We start from the raw sequence: 22,791 nt of genomic DNA, 5'->3' as shown, positions 1-22,791 counted from the left end.
TCCTTCTGCACTGGGCTGCTCTCAGTGAGTTCTTCTCCCAGTCTGTTCACATATCTGGGACTGTCTTGACCCAAACGCAATACCTTGCACATAACCTCACAGAACCAACTAACTACAATGGCAGATGAAGTGAACTCTTTGTAGACTGTGCAGGGGCAGCGTCTTCCTGCTCTTTTTCAGATGTCCTATCCCCCATTTCCCACACAGAGATAGCAAAAGATCTCAGCTTCTAAGTGACAACATGCCAAAAACGTGCTGTTTTGCAAATTGCTCACTGCTCATCCAGCTGTTCTCCATCTAGTCTGGCCAGCACAGAGCTGAGATCTTCAACCATCTTGATGATTCCACATCATTGTGAACTCTGATTGTTTCATACGTGACTTAGTCATGGTTTTCCAGAACTCTTAAGTAGATTTGGATAAGACATACATTTAAAATCAGATTACAAATTCATGACTGTTTAGCATTATTTTGGATTACCTGTACTCTGATTTTGATCAATTCGAAAATTACAGGAAAAGCTTCATAAAGAAAAGTCTAAATGTATTTTAATACTTTGAAACAAAATATTTTTACCAAAAAGATATTTCACTCAGAAGTTATCAAAATGAATCATCTGAACTCTTCTGAAAATTTCTCTATATTTTCATTTTTTAACTAACAATATATATTTTTAAACGTATTAATAGTTTCAGATCTGCACAAAATGTGTTTTTCAGTGAATTTAATATTAAGTTCAAGCAGTAAACATTATTTGATTAAATAAATAGCTTGACTTAAAACATGGCGTAATGTTATTACTGTGATATGGCAACGTATCCTGATCTGACCAGAGAAGGGGAAAAGATACTGAGGAACATTTACTTGTACTTTTTTCTGGTAGAGCTATAGAGTACTTTTGAAGCTTTGAAAGAAGTGGTCAGCTGTTCTTGCTGTGCTGAAATGATACTAGGTTAGGAAAAGTTTGTTCCAGGCAGAGAATACTGAAAGGCAGTAAGCTGAAGCAGAATACTTTCCTTTTAGGATGCATGTCCAGAATAAATCTAAGACTGATGTGTAAAGCAAAAGGGAAAAAAAAAAGCCACAAAATTGAATGTTAATCTTTCTCTAGTTCCCTAATAGGGGAATCCAACAGTAACTTGTAGCCTTGCAGCAATTAGAACTGGTCAGCTATTTTTTGCTTTATTTATTTAAAAATAAATTTCCTGGAAGACATCTGGAGAAGCGTCATCTCCTCTCAGCAATGTCCTGGGAAAATGTCATAGGCAGCAAAATTTAACATTCATACATGCTGTAAGCAGAAATGATCACAGCTTAATAATTCTTTTTCAATAAAGACAATCACGTGAATTTTGTTTTTAAATTCCTCATGTACATTAAATGAAAAATTATTTTTCTAGAAATTGATCTCTTGGAAGTGGAGAAAGTGGACACTTGGCATATGATTCCTTTTTATTTAAGCAATGGTGTTTCAAAAATTAAATTGGTCCTGGTAGTAGGAATTACAGGAAATGAACTGTTTAAAAATATTTCATACTTATGCAAGGGTTTTGTTCCTTTTTTTTTTTTTTTTTTTTTTTTAAATCCAAACCTGCATGTAAAATAGACAGGCACAGAGTATGAAAACTGCATAACCAAACCTCTGTGTTCTGAAAGCAATGATGTCCTTTGTCCTAGTGTGGTGGTTTAACAGAAACACTATATATTACAGAAATAAGAACCTGAGTTTATTTCTAGCACTTGTATCTTCCCAGACAATCAGAGTCTGTAAGTACTGAGCAAGTTCTAGTTTGGGAAGATAACCTAAAAATTTTCTCACATATTTCTCTCTTCGATCAGGATGAACTTTAGGGGCATTGTATGCATCCCATTTAACTCAATGGGAATTTCACTCAGCATGCATTGGCACAGTCCTACAACTTGTTTTCTAACAGAAGCATGCAAGCATATTTGCTGTATGTTCCCCTTGCAGTGGTCTCAGAGGAGGTGCTGGGCAGCCAGCCCATAAACCTCAAGGGCTTGTATCCTCTAATCTCCCTTTCTGTGTTTTTGTTTGTCTTTCCATCTTTCTCTCGACATTTCTGTGCTTCTTAAATCCCCGGAGGCTCCTCTTATGGCTTTTACTTAAGTCTCTGTGTGCATTCACTTTACATAGGGACCCAGTGCTGTAACCACTTATTAACGTGCACGATCCTTAGCCATACAGAAAGTCAGAATTTCTCAACTGAGTGAATGTTTGTAGGTCAAATCATAACTATAGTAATAGATTCAGGATCAGTAGCAGAACAGAATTCAGAGTACCCTGATTTAGTTAAAGAGATAAGATAAACGACATGGGAACATCGTTTTATGTTTGAAAATAATGGGCTTGAAAATAAAGATACAGTAGCAAAAGCTTAGAACATTATTACGCAATGAGGATGAGAGGGAAACTAGAGATCCTCAGAGGAGGAATTTTATCTATTTTGTCTAAAACTACTCAAACAGCATTTTTTTTCTAGAGTAAGCTTTAAATTTTATCTCTACACATTTGATTTTATGCTTATTTCCCACTGCCTGTAGAACAACTGACATCTTGTTTCCCTTTCGGATTCCATCCTGGGTGAAGGGAAGGTAATGATACTGCAGTAGTTTGGTCACCAGCACAACAGGAAATCAACATTTGGGGACCTGCACCAGAGTTCACTGAGGTTAACAGGAACTTTCACAGTGATATCATTGTGCTTTAGATTAGGTCTCATTATTACTTGCAAGCTCAATGTAGTTGATTAAATATATGAGGCAAGTACGCAAAATGTAACACAAAACAAAACTGTCACTTAAATTCTGTTTGTGAAAAAAAAAACCAAAAACTTTCTTGTTGCTTTTCCTTTTCATGGAATAACTCACTCTTTACCAGACCTCGTATTACATTCTCACTCTTTCTGTGAAGCTGGTAATAGAAGGCAGAAAACTAGAGCGGTCAGTGCTCTGACAAAGTAACAGGGCTGTCTTTTATCTGTACTCCCCCTGCAGACTTTCAGATGTATTCACTGAGTTGCACAGAACTGGGAAAGGAACTGGTTAAGAACAAGCATTAGTGGGTGGGGCAAACTGTTAAGAAGAAAAGGACATTATAAAGGAAATTATTTTTGGATGAGAATTATGTTTAATTTGATTTTTCCATCTGATGGGTCATTTTGGTCCCCAGAAGTGAACATCCACTGGCTCAACTGTACTGCCACTCCATCATGGAGCACCACCATTTTGATCAATGCCTGATGATCCTGAATAGTCCAGTAAGTGCCTCATTGTTGTGTATGCTGAAAGGGAACCATTCTCTCTATTTTGCTTTTTATTTTTAGCTTTTGGATAGATTCCCACTGTTATACATTCCTAAAGTGATCTGTATTCCTTTTTGGGTAAGGAAAACAAATTGCAGCAGTTTTGAAATCACAGTTCCATTTCTGAGCACCACTAAACCTTTCTAAGTGTTGCCTGATAAGGGAAGCCTTGCTAACATCCTTCTGAGTATCTGCTTTCTTTGACCAAAGAAAACAAAAAAGCTTTGTTGCCATTTTCATGACCTCTTATGAGCCACCAAGCAAATCCAAGTCCTTGCTTTCATTTCAAAAAAGATTCCAGCATATACGCACACAAAGCAGTCCTGATGAGACCAAACCAATACTGCTAACGTTTATGTTCCAAAGTGAAGCCAAAACTAAGCTAAATAAGTATGCAAAGTAAACTACTTTCTTCTATTATTAACCAATTCTAAGACCAGTTATTCATCTTGCACAAACATTTCAAAGCAGTATACCTCCAGTGTTCATTTCGGATCACAGGTGTGGTACTTCCGACATACTTTGTATTGCAGTGATTCTCTTCAGCTCAGAAAGGAAAATATGGAAAAGCACGGAGTCAAGTTACCATCTCACCAGCTTCAGAGGGCTTTGGTTTAAAAGTGGGATGCTGATCTTTTCTTTCTATGTAATAGCTTGTTATTTATGTAGCTTTGTGAATGAAAAATATTTCAGTGTGAGGTGTATATGCAAGTACTGGTATCTGCTACCGTTTTTAAGTGAGAGAAGAAATTAAAGGACAAATGCTCCAATACAGGTCATGGTGAATTCAATTTTTATCTGTGAAAGGGACTGAAGATTTTGCTATTGCTCTGCCTGTAGTTTGATCTTGTAAAAGTCTACTATGATGACGTTGCTGCACAGCTTTCTTTATGCCATTACTCAAGAAGATTGGAATTTTTATTTTTAAACTGGAGAATCCACAAAAAGAATCATGGCAAAAGGATGACAGTGCATACCAGTATGCAATTCAGAATGATTCAGCATCTAAGAGATTTTAGCAAATTGGTGGGTTGCCTAATTTACTGCTAACACTGTTTTTTGTTGTTGCTGTTGTTTTGTTTGTTTGTTTGTAAAGGGAAATCAGATTCTCAGCAGCCTTTCCATTGAAGAATACAAGGCAACACTGAAAATGATAAAACAAGCCATCCTTGCAACAGACCTAGCACTATACATAAAGTGAGTCAGAGACAAGTTTGACTGGTAGTCCTAGTTTGCTGTATGGACTGCAAGCACATTGTAAAATCCTTTCACTTGTTTTAAAGGAGGAGAGGAGAATTTTTTGAACTTCTAAGGAAAAAGCAGTTTAATTGGGAAGATCCTATGCAGAAGGAGCTATTTTTGTAAGTAAATGCAGAATGATTAAAAAGTTGATTAACATTAGATGTCCAATTTCCCATGCCACGTTGTCAGGAATTGCATTAAAACCAACCAATCTGCATGCCTGGGGCCTGTACAAACTGGTACAGGTGATATAAGTCACTTCTAGGGATTGAATTACTAAATTTGCAGCCTTTACAACAAACTGTGTTAAATAGTATGTGTAGTTACAAAAGCGTTTCTATTCCATAGAACTCCTAAATACAATGCTATTTTGCTGTTATATTTAAATATTTAATTGCTGAAACCACTAACTAAAGATTCAGGACAGATGTTTTGTTTTGAAGCAGATTTCTTACTGGCAGTGGAGAAAAAAAACCAAAAAAAAACCAACAAAGAATATTTAAGAACTGAAAAAACTTTATAAAAAGCTACAGAAAAACATTCATCTAGACTGTCTAAGAAAGGACAGTTGCCCTACTTTAAATTCAGTGTTTTTAAAAACCTGTCTCATTTAGTCATACTGCATTTAATCACCTTTTCCAATTTCAGTTACTGACCTTTGTATTGTCAATGAAAATGGCAGTCCTTGTTAATGACAGAAAGGAATGACAGAATCATAGAACTGTAGAATATTCCAAGCTGGAAGGGACCCACAAGGATCACCAAGTCAAACTCCTGGGTCCATGCAGGTCCACCCAAAAATCATAACCTATGTCTGAGAGTGAGGTACAAACACTTCTTGAACTCTGAGAGACTGGGGCCATGTCCACCGTCCTGGGGAGCCTGTTCCATGCTCACTGCCCTCTGGTGAAGAACCTTTTACTAACACTCAACCTGACCCTCCCCTGAGAGACCTCCATGCTGTTCCCTCTGGTCCTGTCACTGTCAACAAAGAGGAGAGATCAGTGCCTACCTCTCTGCTGCCCTCATAAGAAACTGCAGGCTGCCATGAGGCCACCCCTCAGTCTCCACTGAACAAAAACTGTGACCTCAGCTGTTGTTCACACCTTCCCCTCCAGACCCTTCCCTGTCTTCATGGCCCTCCTTTGTATGTTCTCTAATAGTTTCAGCTCATTCTTACATTGTGGCGCTCAAATCTACACACAGTGCTTGCTGGTGAGGCTGCACAGAGTAGAGTGGGACAATCCCTTCCCTCACCCAGCTGGCAGTGCTGTGCCTGATGTACCCCATGGTACCGTTGGCCATTTTGACTGCCAGAAATAAATGTGCTATCTGTCCAGTAGCAAATAGAATGATGTGACTCATTTTATGTGAATCCAACAAAGGAGCTGGTCCAAATTTGTTCATTTCTGTGCGCCCTTTTCAAAGAGGTGGAAGTCTACATCATCAAATCTTGGATGTCTCTATAACTTTGGTTTAATTTCACTTGTTTTTCTGCCTTTGATTGTGATTGAAATTGGATATTCTATTTACTAATCACTTGGCTTGGTGGCAACAGAAATTTCACAATACAGTAATTCATAGATTTCTTTTTTTTTTTTTATTTTCTATAGAGCAATGCTGATGACTGCTTGTGATTTATCAGCTATAACCAAACCATGGCCAGTTCAGCAACGGGTATATCCTTAATTTTAAGATTTCTTAAATACAAACTCAGTCCTTCAAAATGCTAAGTGTGGATTGAAGATTTTCTCAGGTCTTTGCAGCAAGATCTATGCATTTAGCTATGTCAGACTGTTATTAATTATCTGAAAGTAAATCAGGAAGCTCCGTGTTTGTTTTTTTTCCCCAGCATTTCTGTGTTACTACAAGGTGGCCAGTTGATGCAGCACACTGTCTATATCAGCTGACCTTTCTGTATGTTTTGATCGTTCTAGCTGTTATCAATGGTAAGGCACTTTGCTTTGTCAGACTACATATCAGCACATCCAGGTGTATCTTTTGTGAACAGATGTATATGTCAATGAATCTAAAAGCTGGAGTTTAAATGGGAGATTCTTATGGATGTTGATCCCAATCTGGTATATCCTAAGGCGGCACAGGAATTTTAGGAAATGGTTTTGATTGTAGGTAGCAAGCAAACTTTTATAGCTCTCAATGTCTGAAATCTCTTACAGATTGCTGAGCTTGTAGCTACTGAGTTCTTTGATCAGGGAGATAAAGAGCGGAAGGAGCTCAACATAGAACCAACAGTGAGTAGAATAATCATGCAGAATCATCTCTTTTAAAATGGCTTCCATAAACAGCTTTATGGAATCTAAAACATTCCTTTCAAAAGCCAGCTTTTCTTTCCGTGATCAGATTCTAGAACCAACTCCTTCCCTGTCTTCCTAGCAGTCAGTTTTCTTTTGGGGTTACCAGACACCAACACTGCCACTGTTTTGAGCCAGAAGAAAAGACAGCATTATATCTTCTAAATCAGTATTATTAAATTGTCTAGGAAATGTATTCCTAAAGTGGTGCATAATTGCAGCCTATGCTAAATAAGTAAACTTGTCTATTCCCCTAATTCGATCAAGCCCAAAGACAACCTTTAAAGTCTGCTAGTCATGCAGACAAATTACCTGCGTTATAACACATGTACCAATACCCTGCTATGTTGAGATTGCTGTGCTTTCTGAGGTGCTGCCTTTTAATTCTGACCCCTTTGTTTTTGTTTCAACTTTAAATGCATTTAAACATTGAGCTTATTTATTTATTTGCAGGATCTAATGAACAGAGAGAAGAAAAACAAAATTCCAAGCATGCAGGTTGGATTCATTGATGCTGTTTGCTTGCAGCTGTATGAGGTATGGTGCCTGAAAAGAACTGGAAATATCTAAAACCAGAACTGTTCAGTGTAGTTTTCAGTATTTTTAAATTTCTAATTTAAAATTAGAACAAAATTTGGTTTTAGTATCCTATTTTAAAAGATTTTTTTTTCATATATTCTATATGGTTTGTCATTTAGTTGTAGAAAGGATTATTTTAGCATTAATTGTATGTTTGGCTGATCAATGTATTTTGTTATACCATTTTTTAAAATCAGTGGTAATTGCTGTGTTCTGTGCACTGGGCATTAGGTCCCTGGGTTATGTTTTAGATTCTGCCAGTGAGATGCTGTGATCATTAGGGAAAGTCACAGACACATAATGCTTTGCTATCTACTTAAAGAATGGTATCCACATATTGCATTATGAAGAGTGATGTTTAAGAAAGTTCTATGGCATTCAGAATTCTTAATGCAAAAGGTGATAAAGCTACATATTGGAAATTTACGTGGGTTTAAAACTTCCCCTCTTTTTCTTTTCTCTCTTGTGGCACTTAAAAGCAGTGCATGGGAGCATTCATTGAAACTTTTTTCTTTCTGGTCACAAAATGCATACAGAAATACTTGGTCAGATAAAGTATGAAACAAAATATAATAATTCCTGACTTTTTTAAACCGGTAAAGCACCAGGGTGAAAGCCTGTTCACTGAGGCTGTACAAGTATTTTATGGGAACTAAGGTGAGAAAAAGGTGAAGTACAGACAGCCTCACTCTTGGCCTAGTATTCCAATGGGAGAAACAAATCGATCATTCTTTTCCATCTCACATCCTTCTAAAAAGAATCCACATCCACCAGTTGGAAGAAAACAAAGGTAGTGGAAGAAGGGAACTACTAGCTGCCCTTGAAACTTGCATGTCTCTGCACTGTAAAAACTTTGTCAGGAAAATAAGGCAGCCTTTGCTGAGAAGCTGAAAAGGTAGGCCACTGAAAGAAGTCTGAGTAGCTGTGGAAAACGTATAGAGTATACAAACAGAAAATTGTTTGAACAGAAAATCTAAACAGGTTTGAATGTCCACAGCTCCAGAGACTGAACTACTGTACTGTATTAGCTGGGACAGCTCTACCTTCTCATTTATGAAAAGACCAGAAAACTTTCAAAAACTTACATGTCTGTAACAGTAGTCCAAATTGAACCCAGCATTTTACAGTTCCCATAAAGAAATGAGGTGTGTGAATAATTTCTAGCTATTTAGCTCCTGTTTTGTAACTGCAGCTTAGTTATGCTGCAGTGAAGACAAACCAGTTCCAGGCTAGCAGCCAAGTGCACCTACATTTTTTTTTGAGTCTTCTCCCTTCTCTTTATCCAGGGAAGAAAGAAGATGCTGTCCCTGTAGGAGGGGCTATAAGCAGCATCTTTCTGTTCAGAATATGTTGCCTCTTACATCTCTCAGAGTATCACTCCTATTTTCCACTCTGTCTCAATCTGACTTGACCTGTAATGGCACATAGCAAGCTAGTAGTGTCTGGCACTTTTATATAGACTCAGAATATGCCAACACATGTCCTAACCTGAAAGAAAAGTGAGCAAGACTGATGTACATGGGCAGAGGGATTGAAAAGAACGGGGAGCCTATGAGAAAGTGACAAAACTAGTGACTAATAATTACAAGGAAGGCGCTATGGTGTGCCCTAATGCAATGTACCTAAGTCTAGTACAGGTAGGGGATACCAGGCCCTTACACGGAGTCCTTTTCTTCAATGGTAAAACATATAAACTATGTTACTTTGAAGAAGAACAAGCACACATTTCACTCTTAAGTGTTCTAATGCTAAACAGCAAATAATAAGCAGCGTTGTAACTACAGCTTTTTCACTATTCCTTAGCACTGATCCAGCCAGTAGGAACTTAACAGACAATGCAGAGATGAGTGCCCAGTGAAGCACTACATGTATGTGACTTACCACGTTATTCAGAATAGTTCTGTTCCCATTGAACTGATGGTGTGTGGCTTGTTTTAGAGAGATAGCCAGTGGAGTTAAACGGAGTGATCTGAATATCCTCCCTTTAAGTTCAGAAATCTGAAAGAAAAAAAATAATTGTATTTTACTTCCAATTTTTAATTGAAAAAAGTGTTACATTTAGCAGTTTTAATGCTACTTAGATGTGCTCACATAAATAAAACATGAATACTCAATATTTGACAGCCCCACTCTTCCTAAAGAGGTGTAAATCAAGAATAATTCAGTTAGGCCTATCAGAACTAATGATGCTGCCTAGAAAGCAAAAAAGAATTATGAAGATTTATACAAGCTGATAATTCAGTAAAGTACCTATATAAAATTGTTCCTAAGTTACAGAAGAGTTAGATATCACTACCTCATGTTATTTGAATAAGACATAAGTTCCAGGTAAAATTCTGACTTTTAAAATATATATAATAGCAGCAGTGAGGCCAGGACTTTTCTCTGTGTACTTTGCAGTTGGTCATGGTAGTTCCAGAATCAGTAGGCTCACTCTTGCCCATGGATCTTGCTATCCAGCACTGTCTGAACTATCAAACTCCCACTTCACACTTCTAAATAGTGTGACTTCATTCCAAATGTCAACAGAATCCTTAATGCAAGTTTCTGTCATTATTGTGTGAGGATACATATACATCACTTCCATCAGGAAAAAAAAAAGTACAAAGATGCTTATTGAGTTGTTTAATTTCCAATTCAGTTTTATTTCAGTCTGCTGTAGTACCGCTGCCACATCATGAAAAAACAGACTTCAGTTACAGCTGTCCTTGAAGAGGCAATAAGTGTCAAATGTAATTTAATTATCAGGTGCTAGTTGTCTTGAATTCAAATATTTCTGGAAGAATTCTGAATCACTTGTGACATTGTGAAATGGGTCACATTGATTATAACTGCTGATTACCCTTCCAAGGTCATCTTTTTGATCAGCGCTGCCACATATAGAAAGAACTGGCTTACAAAGTCCATGCATACTACCTCACTAGAAATCCTGGATAGGTCACTTGTGCATAAATCTATGTTGCAAATTCATATATATATATTTTTTTGCATGTATGTATCGTGTATTACCTGGACACTGCTGTTCAGTCTAATTGACCATGTATTCACGTCTGATGTGCAACAGAAAGCTTTCTTAAAATCAAAATATAAGTTCAATTTCAAGTATTGATAGACCTCATATGTCAGTCATTTTCATCTCTTTAATATTCACTTTTTAAGAACACTTGTTTTGTTGTTACATATAAACTGTTTTACATGTTTTACAATTTATTTCAGGCCCTAACACATGTATCAGAGGCCTGCTACCCTTTACTGGATGGCTGTAGAAAAAATAGGCAGAAATGGCAATCCTTAGCTGAACAACAAGAGAAGAATCTGATTAATGGAGAAAGCAATCAAGCCAAACGGAACTGAGATGCCGATTTAAAAACCACAAGCTTAAGTTCACATAGAAGACATAGTAATAGGGAAGTACTGCATTCTACTAAACACTGTATGGATTTGGATTCTGTTTTTGCCACTGCTGTATTATTTTTCCACATTTCAATATATAGCATGATGGTGTATATGCCAAGACCATATAATTCTTCTATTACATCTAATGAGATGGAAAAAGATCTGCAGTTAGTTTACACTAACCTACTCCATAGAAGGTATGAGTGCAGTTTACTCGAGTGTCCCTGAGAGCCTAATTACTTCATAGATGTATATATAGTTGTTCAGTGATTATGTTGTGGCCAGTATCTTAAAGACTACTGCATTTCGCACCTTTTTGCCTCTTTCAGTCTTGCTGTGTTAGGCTGTAAAAGAAATGCACAGTCTTGCCTGTTATCTTCCCAGAGGTTTAGAAGAAAAACTGGGACTAATGCTGGCAAGCCTGATCCAGCATCTACTATACCAACCTCTTCCAGAAAACAGAACTGGGCTTTGAAGTGGAGAAGCCCCAGAATTTTGTACCCAGTAGCCTTTTCATATTGTAAGAATGTCTTAGCAATGTGTTACATTTTAAAAAAACCCTGTGAGTTACGAGGCAATGGGGGGCTTAGGAGTTTTGTGGTACAGGTGTCATAATTACCCACAGATAATGGAAATTGCTTGAAGACTGATGGAATACATCACAACGTAGCTGACAGGCTGCGTGCCTTGGAAGAACGACCGCAAGAAGCAGAGAAATTGAAACTAAACAAGATATTTCTGTATGTTCATTTTAACTTCATTTTGAAGTTGAAAACATTTTCATAACAAATAAACTGAATCACAGGCGGGAAAGGAGAAGAAATGTGACTGCAAGAGCAAGGGATGAAAATCCAAATCGGAATGATGCAGGAATGGCATGCTTCCAGTAACCATCAGTGGCCGGTGCTATTAATGACCATCAATAGGCCAGTGTTGTTATGAAATGGCTATGACCACTTTGAAGAAAGTATTATGTTAACATATTTTTAAAAATATTTTTAGCACTCGTTAGCATTAAAAATTATCTATCACTATGTCTTAAAGGAATATGAAAAAAGAATACCGAAAGCAAAAATAGCCCAGAATGCTACAGGGATTTACTGTTTGTACATAAGGATCAACATTCAGCAAACTAAGAATCAATTAGCTTGCACTAGGAAAAGAAGGCATTGATATTTCATTCAAACAAAGATGATTAATACAAATGATTTTGAACTCATCACTGGGAGCCAATTCACGAAAATATACACAAAAAACAGTCAAAAAAATAAAGCAGTACAAGCAGAGTACAATTTCATCGAGCAGGATTAAAAAATTAATGTCAGCATTCTTAGACTGGTGAGCAGTAATTTCAGTTACACAGAGACAGAAAATGTTGATTTTTTTTTTTTTTTTTTTTTAATCTTTAGTAATGAGGCGGTAGTTAAAATTAATAAAAGTAATACATTTGGGATTAGACTTTCAAATCCAGGAGTTAGTTTGTATTGCAGTAATCCAGAAAATTCTAGTTGAAAACTGCAATGCATTTAGTCTTCCCAGGAGATTATCAATCCCACCTGCAGTAGCCAGTCAGAAGGACACTGGAAAGGAGCTCTTTTTGTCAGTCTCTGCATTTAGATAACAACATCAGAAGCTAACAAAAAATGAAGAAAGTGTTTCAAAATGTTCCACAGAACTGTTTTTCATGGTCACTTTTTTTTTTTTTTTTTTTGAATGTAGACTAAGGAATTCTGACAGTTTGCAGCATTTCTGCCAACATCTATCATTTGTTACTGATTAAATCCTATCTCAAATTTCTCTTATGACTACCAGTAATAATTTATTGCAGCTGAATGTGAAAGTATTTTTTCTATAAAAGTATTTCTCCTATGAGGTATTTTTTTTTCTTCCCAGGTTTTCAGAAACAACAACAAAAAAAAAGTATGGAATTCAACAATAATTAAGGTTTCTAGAGCTATTTTGAATCTACACATGTATATTTATATGCATACATGGCACATATGTATATGTGCAACAGATCATGGCTCTGCACAAAAACTACAGCAGCCTGCCCTTCCCAACCTTCCAGCTCAAAAGAGGACAAAAACCAAAGCTTTTAGGTACTTTTTGATAAATAGGAATTTTGCTTCATGATTTGCATAGTACTCGTATATTCTTTTCCTTGAATGTCTGAGATACTAAAATGTGTCAACTATAAAGTACATATTTAATATAAATATAAACAAAATGTATGTATATAAAGGTGTATTCTTGTTGGTATGGTTGAGACTAGCAATTCATGGAGACAGCACAACTGTGGTGATATAACAGTGTAGTGACCAGTCATTTACATTAAGATTCCAGTAACTATACTTTTCTGCTATATTGTGTGTTCAACAAAACTTTACTATGACATTAACTTATAAATATTGGAAAAGAATGCTGGATTCTTACCTTGGACTTGAAAAAATATGCATGACAATCTGCAGTTCTTCAAAGGTTCACTTAAAATGAACAAAGCTATACAGTATGTGCGTACATGTAATTACATATTTGTACACATTTATCATACCAGATCTCTTCCACTACCAAGATTCAACTACAGAAATATAGTTCCTTGTGATTAAACTATTTAAATGTCACAATATGTCTGTATCTGTATATATTTCTACCAAGAAAAAAAAAAAGCCATTAAACTACTGGTTTAAGAATTTTAAAAGCATATTTTGCTGTTGTTTCATGAAAAATCAGACATCTGTGTGAAGGCAAAGGGTGCCAGTTTTGTTTCATAGCTCTGTGTGTATTGTTTGAAGAAAATTTTTCTTTTATTTCATAATGTAGGTAGATGAAAATATGAGAAAGAAAAAAAATAAAACAGGCTGTTTCTTACTTAAATTCATTGCCTTCCGGAATTCGACATTTTCATACTCAGCCATTCCATACTTTACAGCCATGCTGCTGTTAAGTTACATGTATCTAATAATTTTAGTCAGGTCTCAACCATTTACTGCTCTATCTTAAATCGTCTAGCTAAGGAAATCTAGAGGAAGATGCAAGATACAAGCAGAAACTGAGTGCATCACTTTGTCAATTCAGTTTTAGGTCTGTTAAAGCCATTGTGAAATTTGGTATTTAAGTTCCTAGGTACAAAAGTTGTCCCATTAGTTTTTAGTACTTGTCTCAATAGAAACATCTAAGACTCGTTCTCAGATATGGACATTTTCTTTTGAAGTCAGTTCACAGCACAGTTTAATGCTTTAAGTACAGTTCTCTTTCTGGTTTTGTCCCCTTTCTGAAAAAAATAACTTGTCTTGTTAATGTATACAGAATTACTCATTAACCCCAGCTCTTCTATAAAAAACAAGGCTCTTACACTGTAGGTAGTACTTTTCCAAGAAGTTATCCACACACCCAATATTAGCTGTAGAATATAGGTATGTAGGTTTTCTTTAATCTCAATCAGAAAGGAGAGAAAAGTAATCTTGATTTTGGCAATTGTATTGATTTTTAATTAGTAGCAGTTTAAATCATTCTCAGATGCGCACAGAATGCAAGCACAAGCAGACTAGTGATAAAAGTGAGTAATCTATTCCATCAGTGACCAGCTGGTCTCTCTTTACAAGAGAGGGCTGAAGCCTGATAGAGGCATCATCTTCCACCAGCTGGGTGCATGTAAAGGTAAGTTTTCAAACTGCAGTCCAATGCATTTTAATCTGGTAGTGCTGTGAACTGATGCTTCAAAACTGATTCTTGTATGTGTTTTTCAAAACTGCTGGTAACTGATTGTGCAATCCATTAAAGAGAAAAAGTACAAAAAGCCAGACTTAGCCCCTCAATTAAAATTTGGGAATACTCCCGGAAGGATCTGGTTGATGCCCCTTGCAGGTAAGCCTGAGAAAATAGAGTGTTGATGGAAAAAGTGCCTCAATCATAATAAATTCAGAAATGTTTAAAGGTTTTAGAGATCTAACCTTTCAGGTGATTTTTTTTACATTAGCTTTAGCTAAAAGTCTTGTCTCTGCAATGCTGTAGGTTGTTTTGCATGCCAAATCACATGCAGTCTACATTCTACAAGGTTTCAGCTTTATTTCTTAGCCCTCTGCTCTGCCTCTTCATGGACTTGCACTAATTTGAGAGAGAAGCTCGAACACTGGAGCTTGAATAAAAACTTAAGTTTACCCTGAGGATAAGAAATAGTGAGGGCTGGACTATATGGACTTTCATAGGAACAAGAAACATCAGAGAATCTGGCCTGGCAACTGCTAACTCTTTCTAAACATGACAAATTGCGACTTCAAGATCTTTTATTTTTGTCATTGCAAGATATGAAAATTGCATGGGAAATTTTATTTTCCACACAGAGAAGTCTGTTTCCATAGAGAAACTCGTATCTAAGTACCACTGTGTGTAAATGTATATTTATGTGATAATGCTAGATAATACTTTCCACTAACTTTCACTGCGTGAGCTTGTCATGGTAGTTCCTAAGGTATGCTCAGATTCCCATTCAAAGTTAATTACATGATTCCTGTTTACCTCAGTGGGAGTTCAATTGAGCTGTATAGGAGTGAAGGAATAGGTCAAATTCACCTTTTCTAGCTATAGACTCATCCTCAGCAACACCTGCCTCACCTGTTCTTTACTGTATTCAGCTATTCCTGCTGATGCTCAAGGTACCTCACAGATGTAACTGGTTGGAATTTGAGCCTTCTATGTATTCACGTGGCAGACACATGCATGTGTCTCTTGAAGAATGTAGTGTGAAATGCACTGTAAAAAGTTTTAATATACATTTCTATTATACTTTAATAAAAATCCTAATCAAAATCACTAGCCACCAAGTTTGTCCGTTTGTATTCTTTTATCTTAAAAATATTTCAACACAGTTTCTGTACACAGTATTTTTGTACTAGGTTATCTGGGTTACTCTGTATCTTATGTTCTGACTTTAAGGAGAATTAAAGTCTTCTGAATGTTATGGGTTCTCACTTGCTTCTGTCCTATGGATACTCAGTAAAATGAATTACATTACTTAGAGAAATATTACTCCTCTCCTACTTTCTGTGCAGTTGATGGAGGATAGAGTCAGGTTATCTTCTGAAGTCAAACTGCTGCTTAGTTCTTCATTTCTTCTTTATTCTCTTTGTATTATTTCATGTATTTTAAAATAAAAAAGACAATGCCAATTCAATTTTACTGTTTGTTAGCTAGTATCATTGAAGTTAAATTTTCAACACCTACCTTACTGTCCCAAGTAAAAATACAGCTTCTGCAAATATTTGTTATATTGCATTTTCAATAATTTCTCTAGGTTCTAGAAATTCAGACAAGAATTTCACTATTAATATCAGGCTATTTCTAACACACACTGCTGATGTGAGACTGATTCTAACAGCAAATACTCATTTGCTACTACTAACCACTAGAGAGCAGTGCAGCTACATTTACTAGGAGCTATCAGAAACCAGATTATATATTGGTAAGTAGAACTGGCAAATAAAACTGTTATATACAACTCTGTCCTCATCGTTTGCCCCCAGGTGTCAATTTCTGAGAAGTATGTAAGAGAGAATGAAAAAGCCAACCTTCCAACTTCTAGCAAAACTGATAAACTTATTTTTTGCAACAAAAGTTGCATTGTGTGCAAACTTAGATCTTGGCCAATGGGCTTCTTGGCACGTCCAGATCTTTGGCTATTAGGTTCTCCACAGCAACAGTTCTGGGTTGGTGGGGGTTGTTTATTTATTTATTTATTATTTTAGCTCTAGGCAAAACCAACAAGTATGTGCACCCTGACGAACAGCAGTCTCATTCAAAAGTTATGAAGGGCCAGATTTAGTCCAGCACAAAACACAAGCACCATTTGCTCAAACCAATGAAACACTTCAACGTGTGAGTGCAACTCAACAACTATCTACGTATATCTACATATACCAGGTAATCATTTGCTCTGGGACTACAATCTTTCCACTCCAGTCACCAACTTAGAATCATCACGTTCCTGCACAGTGTTCAGTTGCCTCCTGAATGTTTGAATTCCTTTCAGAGACATGAGGCTGTTTTCAACACAGTAATACTGGAATATATTGGAATACATTTCTTATCCATTCCTGAAAAGAATATCCCTTTAGCCTAGAGTATGTTGTTGAAGAAGTGAAAAGCAATTTTAGACTCAGACTTTCACATCTTGCGTAACTATGACTTTTTGATGAATGGAAAATAGCCCCTTCTTCCACCTATTGTAGTAAAGGTGCCAGCTACTGCTAAAATGCAGCGATCGTTGCTGTGAAATCTCTTTTTAAGATTTTCACAGAATAATTCTTGCAGTAGTGAGCTTTAGGATCTGAATTTAAGGCATCTAACAGCCATTCTGTTTTTCAGTCTTTCAGAGGAGAATAGCATTTCTCAGCATTTACAGAACTGTGACGTAGGACTTCAGCTGAAAAACATCATGAGTTACAATTTTATTTCAGTAACTTTTAATTTCAGTACGTGCAGTTCCAATTTTTTGTAATGCCTGGCTGCATGGTTTTCCACAGTATTCCAATGCTTTATTTTATTCAACATGTATTTTTACATCCTCTAAGAGATTAAACTATTCTCCAAAATGCTATATTATTTTCTTTCCTGAACCTCTACTTTCAAGAGATGATAAAATCCACTTTCCTGATATGATGAAATGTGAGGCTAATCAATTCAGCCATAGCCTACTGCTACACTCTCAATGCTTTATAACAACTGATAAATAGCTGCACTTTACATAGGTTTTTCTTTAACATTATAGAAGATCTTTAACATACACTAGGAGTAAAATAAATGGTTAAATCCTACCATTAAGTTACACGTGATTAAGATCACATGCAAACATTTCTTCTGAACTTTTTTTTTGTAGTTGATCGAGTCACTGGATATTATTTACGACATTACTTTTTTTTTTAACATAAGCAAAAGTCATTTCATAGATAAGTTGAGGGGTTAATTTGATCAAGGTCACACAGAAAGTCAACATCTGAGCTGGAAGTAGAATGAATAGGACTAAGGTCTGTGTCCCAGTTCTGCATTTACACAAGACATGAATAAAAGAAAGAACACTGTTCTATGTTGAAGCCATCTTCTCCCTTTGGATACATGAATGGATATATATACTGGCTGCTTAGTCTGGGGAAAAGGAGGCTTAGGGGAGACCTTACAGCTCTCTTCCAATATCTGAAAAGTGCTTACAGCAAGAACGGGGTTGGTCTCTTCTCACTGGTGACAGGATGAGGGGAAATGGCCTCAAGTTGCACCAGGGTAAGATTAGGTTGGGTATCAGGAAAAACTTCTTTACAGAAAGGGTTGTTAAGCACTGGAATAGGCTCCCCAGGGAGGTGGTTGAGTCACCATCCTGGATGTGTTTAAAACCTGTTTGGATGTGGTGCTCAGGGACATGATTTAGCAGAGGATTGTTAGAGTTAGGGTAGGATGGTCAGGCTGCGGTTGGACTCGATGATCTTTACGGTCTTTTCCAACCTGAGCAGTTCTATTATTCAATTCTATGTAAGTGCTTTATTATCAGGGCTATACAGAGTGCTCCCTTGCTGTCCTGATGTACTCAGGAGAAGTTTCCATGTTACAGACTGAGATTAGATTCAAGTCACTAATCCAGATAATCACCATAAGAGATATACAATCAGCTAACAGCTGTGCTAAAATAAACTAAAAGTCCAGTTCAAATTTTGCAGAAGTCCAAAAGGCAAATGCAGACTGTCAAAACTAAATGTTAGCTCACTGCACCATAACTCATATCCTTCTTCCATCAAACTTCTAATTCTAAATAAAAATAAACTACTTCCCTAAATTTGCTTGCTACTATGTACTTGGAAAATACAGGAGAAGAGTATTAAGAAACACATTTAAATACTTCAGCAAGTAGACAAGCCCTACATGTCTACTGAATCAATCTGTATGTGACAGGTGACAAAAGTCACTAATACTCAAAGGTTTGCATGAACTTTGGTGTAAAAGAACGCTGTTGTTTAGATTGGACATTGTTCAAAATCATGTCATTTTCATTGCTACTATGACAAATTGCACTAACCTAGCTAACTAATCCTAGGTTGCATTTTTGGATTTTATGATCAACGCCTGCTGCAATACAACATCCACTTCAGTACATACTTTGACATTATTTATTGAAGTGTTAGGCTACAGTGTTAGCCCATAGTTATCCTACATCCTAGGCTACATAACTAGCCCATAATTATCCTAAGGGTGGCTTTACTGACATAGCATTATCCATTTACTATAGCCATATAAAATTGAGTATTGTGGTTTAAATGCTTAGTCAAGCTTTATGACAAGGGACCTAGATGCACTAGAATGATTTAAATGCCCAGCTAGCCATGCTATCCCTTCCTAGAAATTTAGAAGATTCATGTAATAAAAAACATGTTCAAATACAGCCAAATTAATTTCTGACAGAAACTAAGTAACATGCATAGTTTAAACAGGTGTGAACAGATTCATATCTCTCCTAGCATGTTTAATAACACTGTAATATAAAAATATATTATATAAGTATCTTATTTTTATCCTGACCCCAAACAAGAAGCACTCCATGGTAAAGCTGAATTCTACTGTCTGAGCAACTTGACAACAAGCCAGAAAACAATAAATGCGATCGAAGAACGCAACCCACTGCAAAAGCATTTTTGTCACCCTGATCTTTGGAATCTCATTGATAATTATCTTCATAATTGAGCCTGGTGAGATTATCAGAGACTGGCATGATGAGATTGGTACAGCAATACAAGTTAATCATTTATTTCCATCCACTGCATTTAAAGATCAAACTTCGAAGTCATGCTTATCTTTTTCCTAGTGTCTTGTAGCTAGCAAGCTGAAGAAAGCCACAAGGTCACAAAGCAAGAATCCACTCCCTTAGCTTTCATGCAGACAGCGATACTTTACAGATTTTTTAATGCAGCATCTAAGCAAAAATTGTAGGTTTAAAATCTGCACAAGGACAAGCTAGGCAGAAGAAGGAAAAAGGTTGTGAGATATTTCAATATAAAAATACCTCCACCAAAATTAGTTATAATATTAGAAGAAGAAAACTTCTACAGAACTCAAAGGAACTCTGATTAAAGTGTACATAGCATCATTCTTTTTACACATAAGAAAACTGAAGTCATATTTTAGTATGTTCGTAATCCTAATTAACTTGTAAATTATGGGAGATTAAAAATGCAGCTGTTTGTTTTGCCACTGACATTCCATCCAACCTCAGGGAAGAACAGCTCCTTATGCTGTCAGTTTTATACCAACGTGGAGACACCATGTAACTCACAAATACCAGCCACTGTGGAGATTCCTTCTTAACAGAAGGGTCCTGTCTTGTCAGAGCTGTGAGGCTGATCAGAAGAGCATCCGAGGATTCATAGTCAATGAAAAGAACTGCTAAGGATGGAAAATTGAGACAGAGAGGGAGCAGCCACAAGCTGTAACAGGAAATCCAGGAGCCAGCCACTTGCTGTTCCCACGTTGAAAAGGTTTGGAGCAGGCTGTTTAGCCTGACTTCTGAGGGAGCCCGAGGAATCACAAGTGAGAAGAGGCAAACAGTGATTACTGACAGGAAAAGCACATCTGGGAGGAACTCCTGTTAGTTTGGGACTCGCTCCATGAGACCCCTCCCTCTTTGTCAAGGTTGCTGAATAAAGTTTAATGTAGAAATTAATGCTTAAAACATGGACTTTGTTTTCAGAGCTTAAAAAGATGGCCTGAAATGACAATCATGAGGGGAGAAATCAGCAACACTAATTTTCTTTAAATACATAAAGGACTACTTCAGATGTTTTAAAGTTCCTTAAATGTAATGAATCAGCAGCTTCTTGGAGAGAAAGTCAAATTCAACTGAAAATTAGGAAACTCTCTTGAAATGCTCAAATAAAGTGTAATTTTCCACTTGTTAAGAGTTCATACTGTTGTGAAACAATGGGAATATGGAAGATGTTGCCACTATTCAAGTAAAGTATTTTCAAAGTATCTATCAGTAAACAATAAATAAATATCCAACCTTCCATATAAAAATACTGTACATTATGTATGTGCATGAATTATGTATCCATATTCTTTTACATATATTTGAACTGCTGCATGGCATGGCCCCATGTTTCTACTGGATTCAAGTCAGCTTTTCAAGTGAAGAAGTGGCTTAAAAGTTACAGTGCACCACTGACAGAAAGAACACTTCTGCAAAGGCTATTAAAAAAAAGAGAATATTTTTAACAGTGTGATCACCTAACACCATACTTTTGTTTCCATCCATATATTACATAAGTGATACAGATAGATAATGATAATTACAAAGGTCAAGAGACAACGCAATGCAATATAAGAGATAATCTGACTAAGAAACAGACATTCTTTTTGCTTTTTTTCGGAGCTTCCTCAACAGTGGGATGGGTGTCCATGATGAACACAGCACTGGGCATGGGCTATGACACTTCTGAGGCACCAATTTTGTGCCCAGCTCCATAGTAGTACAAACACACATCTGCCTTGAAAATAGCCGATTTTTATCCAGTTCCAACTACAGGGCTGGCAGATATACATCTCCCTAAGGCAAATGTCATGCCCATACCTGGCAGTGCTACAGCTCACAGTGAGATATAATAAATTTCTCCTTGATATAAAACAGTAATTCTGGAATTACAATACTTTCATAGGGCCAAAAAAAATTTATTTTCTATGAAAATTATGCCTACTTCTTTGCAAATTTTATATTAGAACTTTGCTGTAAGTCAGTGCGATTTAAATAAGAGAAAGAAATAAACCTGAATATGTGGGAAGAACCTGCATTTAAAAACTGTAATAATGAGACGTAAATGCTGTTGTTACATTATGAGGTAATCCCTTACATTTTCATCTGCAAATACACAGTCCACAAGCCTTTGATACGCCATCGTATTGAAGACGGGATTGTAAGGAAAGAGCAGCTGGCCAGTACAGCTAGAGTGGCAGACCGCGCTTTTCCCTACACTTAGACCCAAAAAAAGGCATCACTAAGGTGAAAGGCTGCATCTTCAAGGAAGGGGAACTGCAGCAGCTGGTACGGAGGAAGATGAGAGGACAAACTGCAGCTTGAAGAGGATATGTCCACAGCCCCAATCCTTGCCACTTCTGGGTGAAACTTCCCATGCAGAAAAGGCTGTGGGTTCTTTTTCCCTCACACAGTTTCTGCAAAACCCCCAGGTTCAAAACATCTGCTGTAAGAGGAGATGGCACACTTCAAATGAAGCGGATTATGAAACAGATATAAAAAGAGCTCTGTTGGCAGATCAGAAAGAACCTCTGCTGGGATAAACTTCTTAAAGTGGAATAGATATAGGTAGAACAGGAGGTGTTCTCACCTGAACAGACCAGTTTGTACCACATCCAAACTTCTGGGAGACCAAAGGGTCTGAAAAACAAATTAATTCTGGTGCACAGTCAGTAGCAGACTGTTTTGGGTGCAACTATAGCAACTTTGTTTGCAACAATAAGAATCTGAGTTGTTTTCTTTTCCTCTTTCCTTAACTTCTGTACAGTAAAGGTGAGGAGTAGCTATTGAGTTACTTCTTCCTATATGCTGTTAGCCAGATTAGCATTGATTTCAAAACAAACCTGAGTGGAATGGAAAGCCACACCATTTTGGTATCACTAGCAAAGTTCTAAATTTATAGTTACACTTCAATAAAACCTTTTGCTGCGGTCTAGAAGAAAAAGAAAATTATCGTAACACCAGACTAGTAAAATTCATTAGTTAGAGCACAACCCCATTACTTGTGTGATGAGCAAAATTCATTTCAGCATTCAGGATTTACATTTTAAAGGCAACAGACAGCAGATCTAGTGCCATCCATAGGAACAGACTAACTATAATCCTGAATTTGGTACAAACAGATTTAATACCAGCAAACTTGGTCAGTTTCAAGTAGAGC

At 36.7% G+C, this 22,791-nt stretch overlaps 1 protein-coding gene and 1 long non-coding RNA gene across 7 annotated transcripts in view; one reads left to right on the top strand and one right to left on the bottom strand.

Moving 5' to 3' along the window:
• The window catches only part of PDE5A (phosphodiesterase 5A), a 132,413-nt gene extending 116,749 nt beyond the window's left edge, over window positions 1-15,664 (top strand). For all 5 annotated transcript variants that reach the window (XM_052681609.1, XM_052681607.1, XM_052681606.1 and 2 more), the window contains exons 15-21: window positions 3,191-3,278; window positions 4,420-4,520; window positions 4,607-4,684; window positions 6,179-6,242; window positions 6,743-6,817; window positions 7,331-7,414; window positions 10,673-15,664. In XM_052681609.1, the coding sequence (XP_052537569.1) occupies window positions 3,191-3,278; window positions 4,420-4,520; window positions 4,607-4,684; window positions 6,179-6,242; window positions 6,743-6,817; window positions 7,331-7,414; window positions 10,673-10,810 (628 nt within the window). In that variant the 3' untranslated portion in view covers window positions 10,811-15,664. The remainder of the gene's footprint in view (window positions 1-3,190; window positions 3,279-4,419; window positions 4,521-4,606; window positions 4,685-6,178; window positions 6,243-6,742; window positions 6,818-7,330; window positions 7,415-10,672) is intronic.
• The window catches only part of LOC128079925 (uncharacterized), a 57,345-nt gene that overhangs the window by 29,358 nt on the left and 5,196 nt on the right, over window positions 1-22,791 (bottom strand). For both annotated transcript variants that reach the window (XR_008206376.1, XR_008206375.1), the window contains exon 2: window positions 9,338-9,454. This is a non-coding gene — a long non-coding RNA (uncharacterized LOC128079925). The remainder of the gene's footprint in view (window positions 1-9,337; window positions 9,455-22,791) is intronic.

This window comes from Tympanuchus pallidicinctus, unplaced genomic scaffold (genome assembly GCF_026119805.1).
Source record: "Tympanuchus pallidicinctus isolate F22 unplaced genomic scaffold, pur_lepc_1.0 scaffold2, whole genome shotgun sequence".
Classification (NCBI taxonomy): Eukaryota; Metazoa; Chordata; class Aves; order Galliformes; family Phasianidae; genus Tympanuchus; species Tympanuchus pallidicinctus.
Note: the sequence above shows the minus strand (reverse complement) of the source record. Positions and strands in the feature narration are given on the sequence as shown.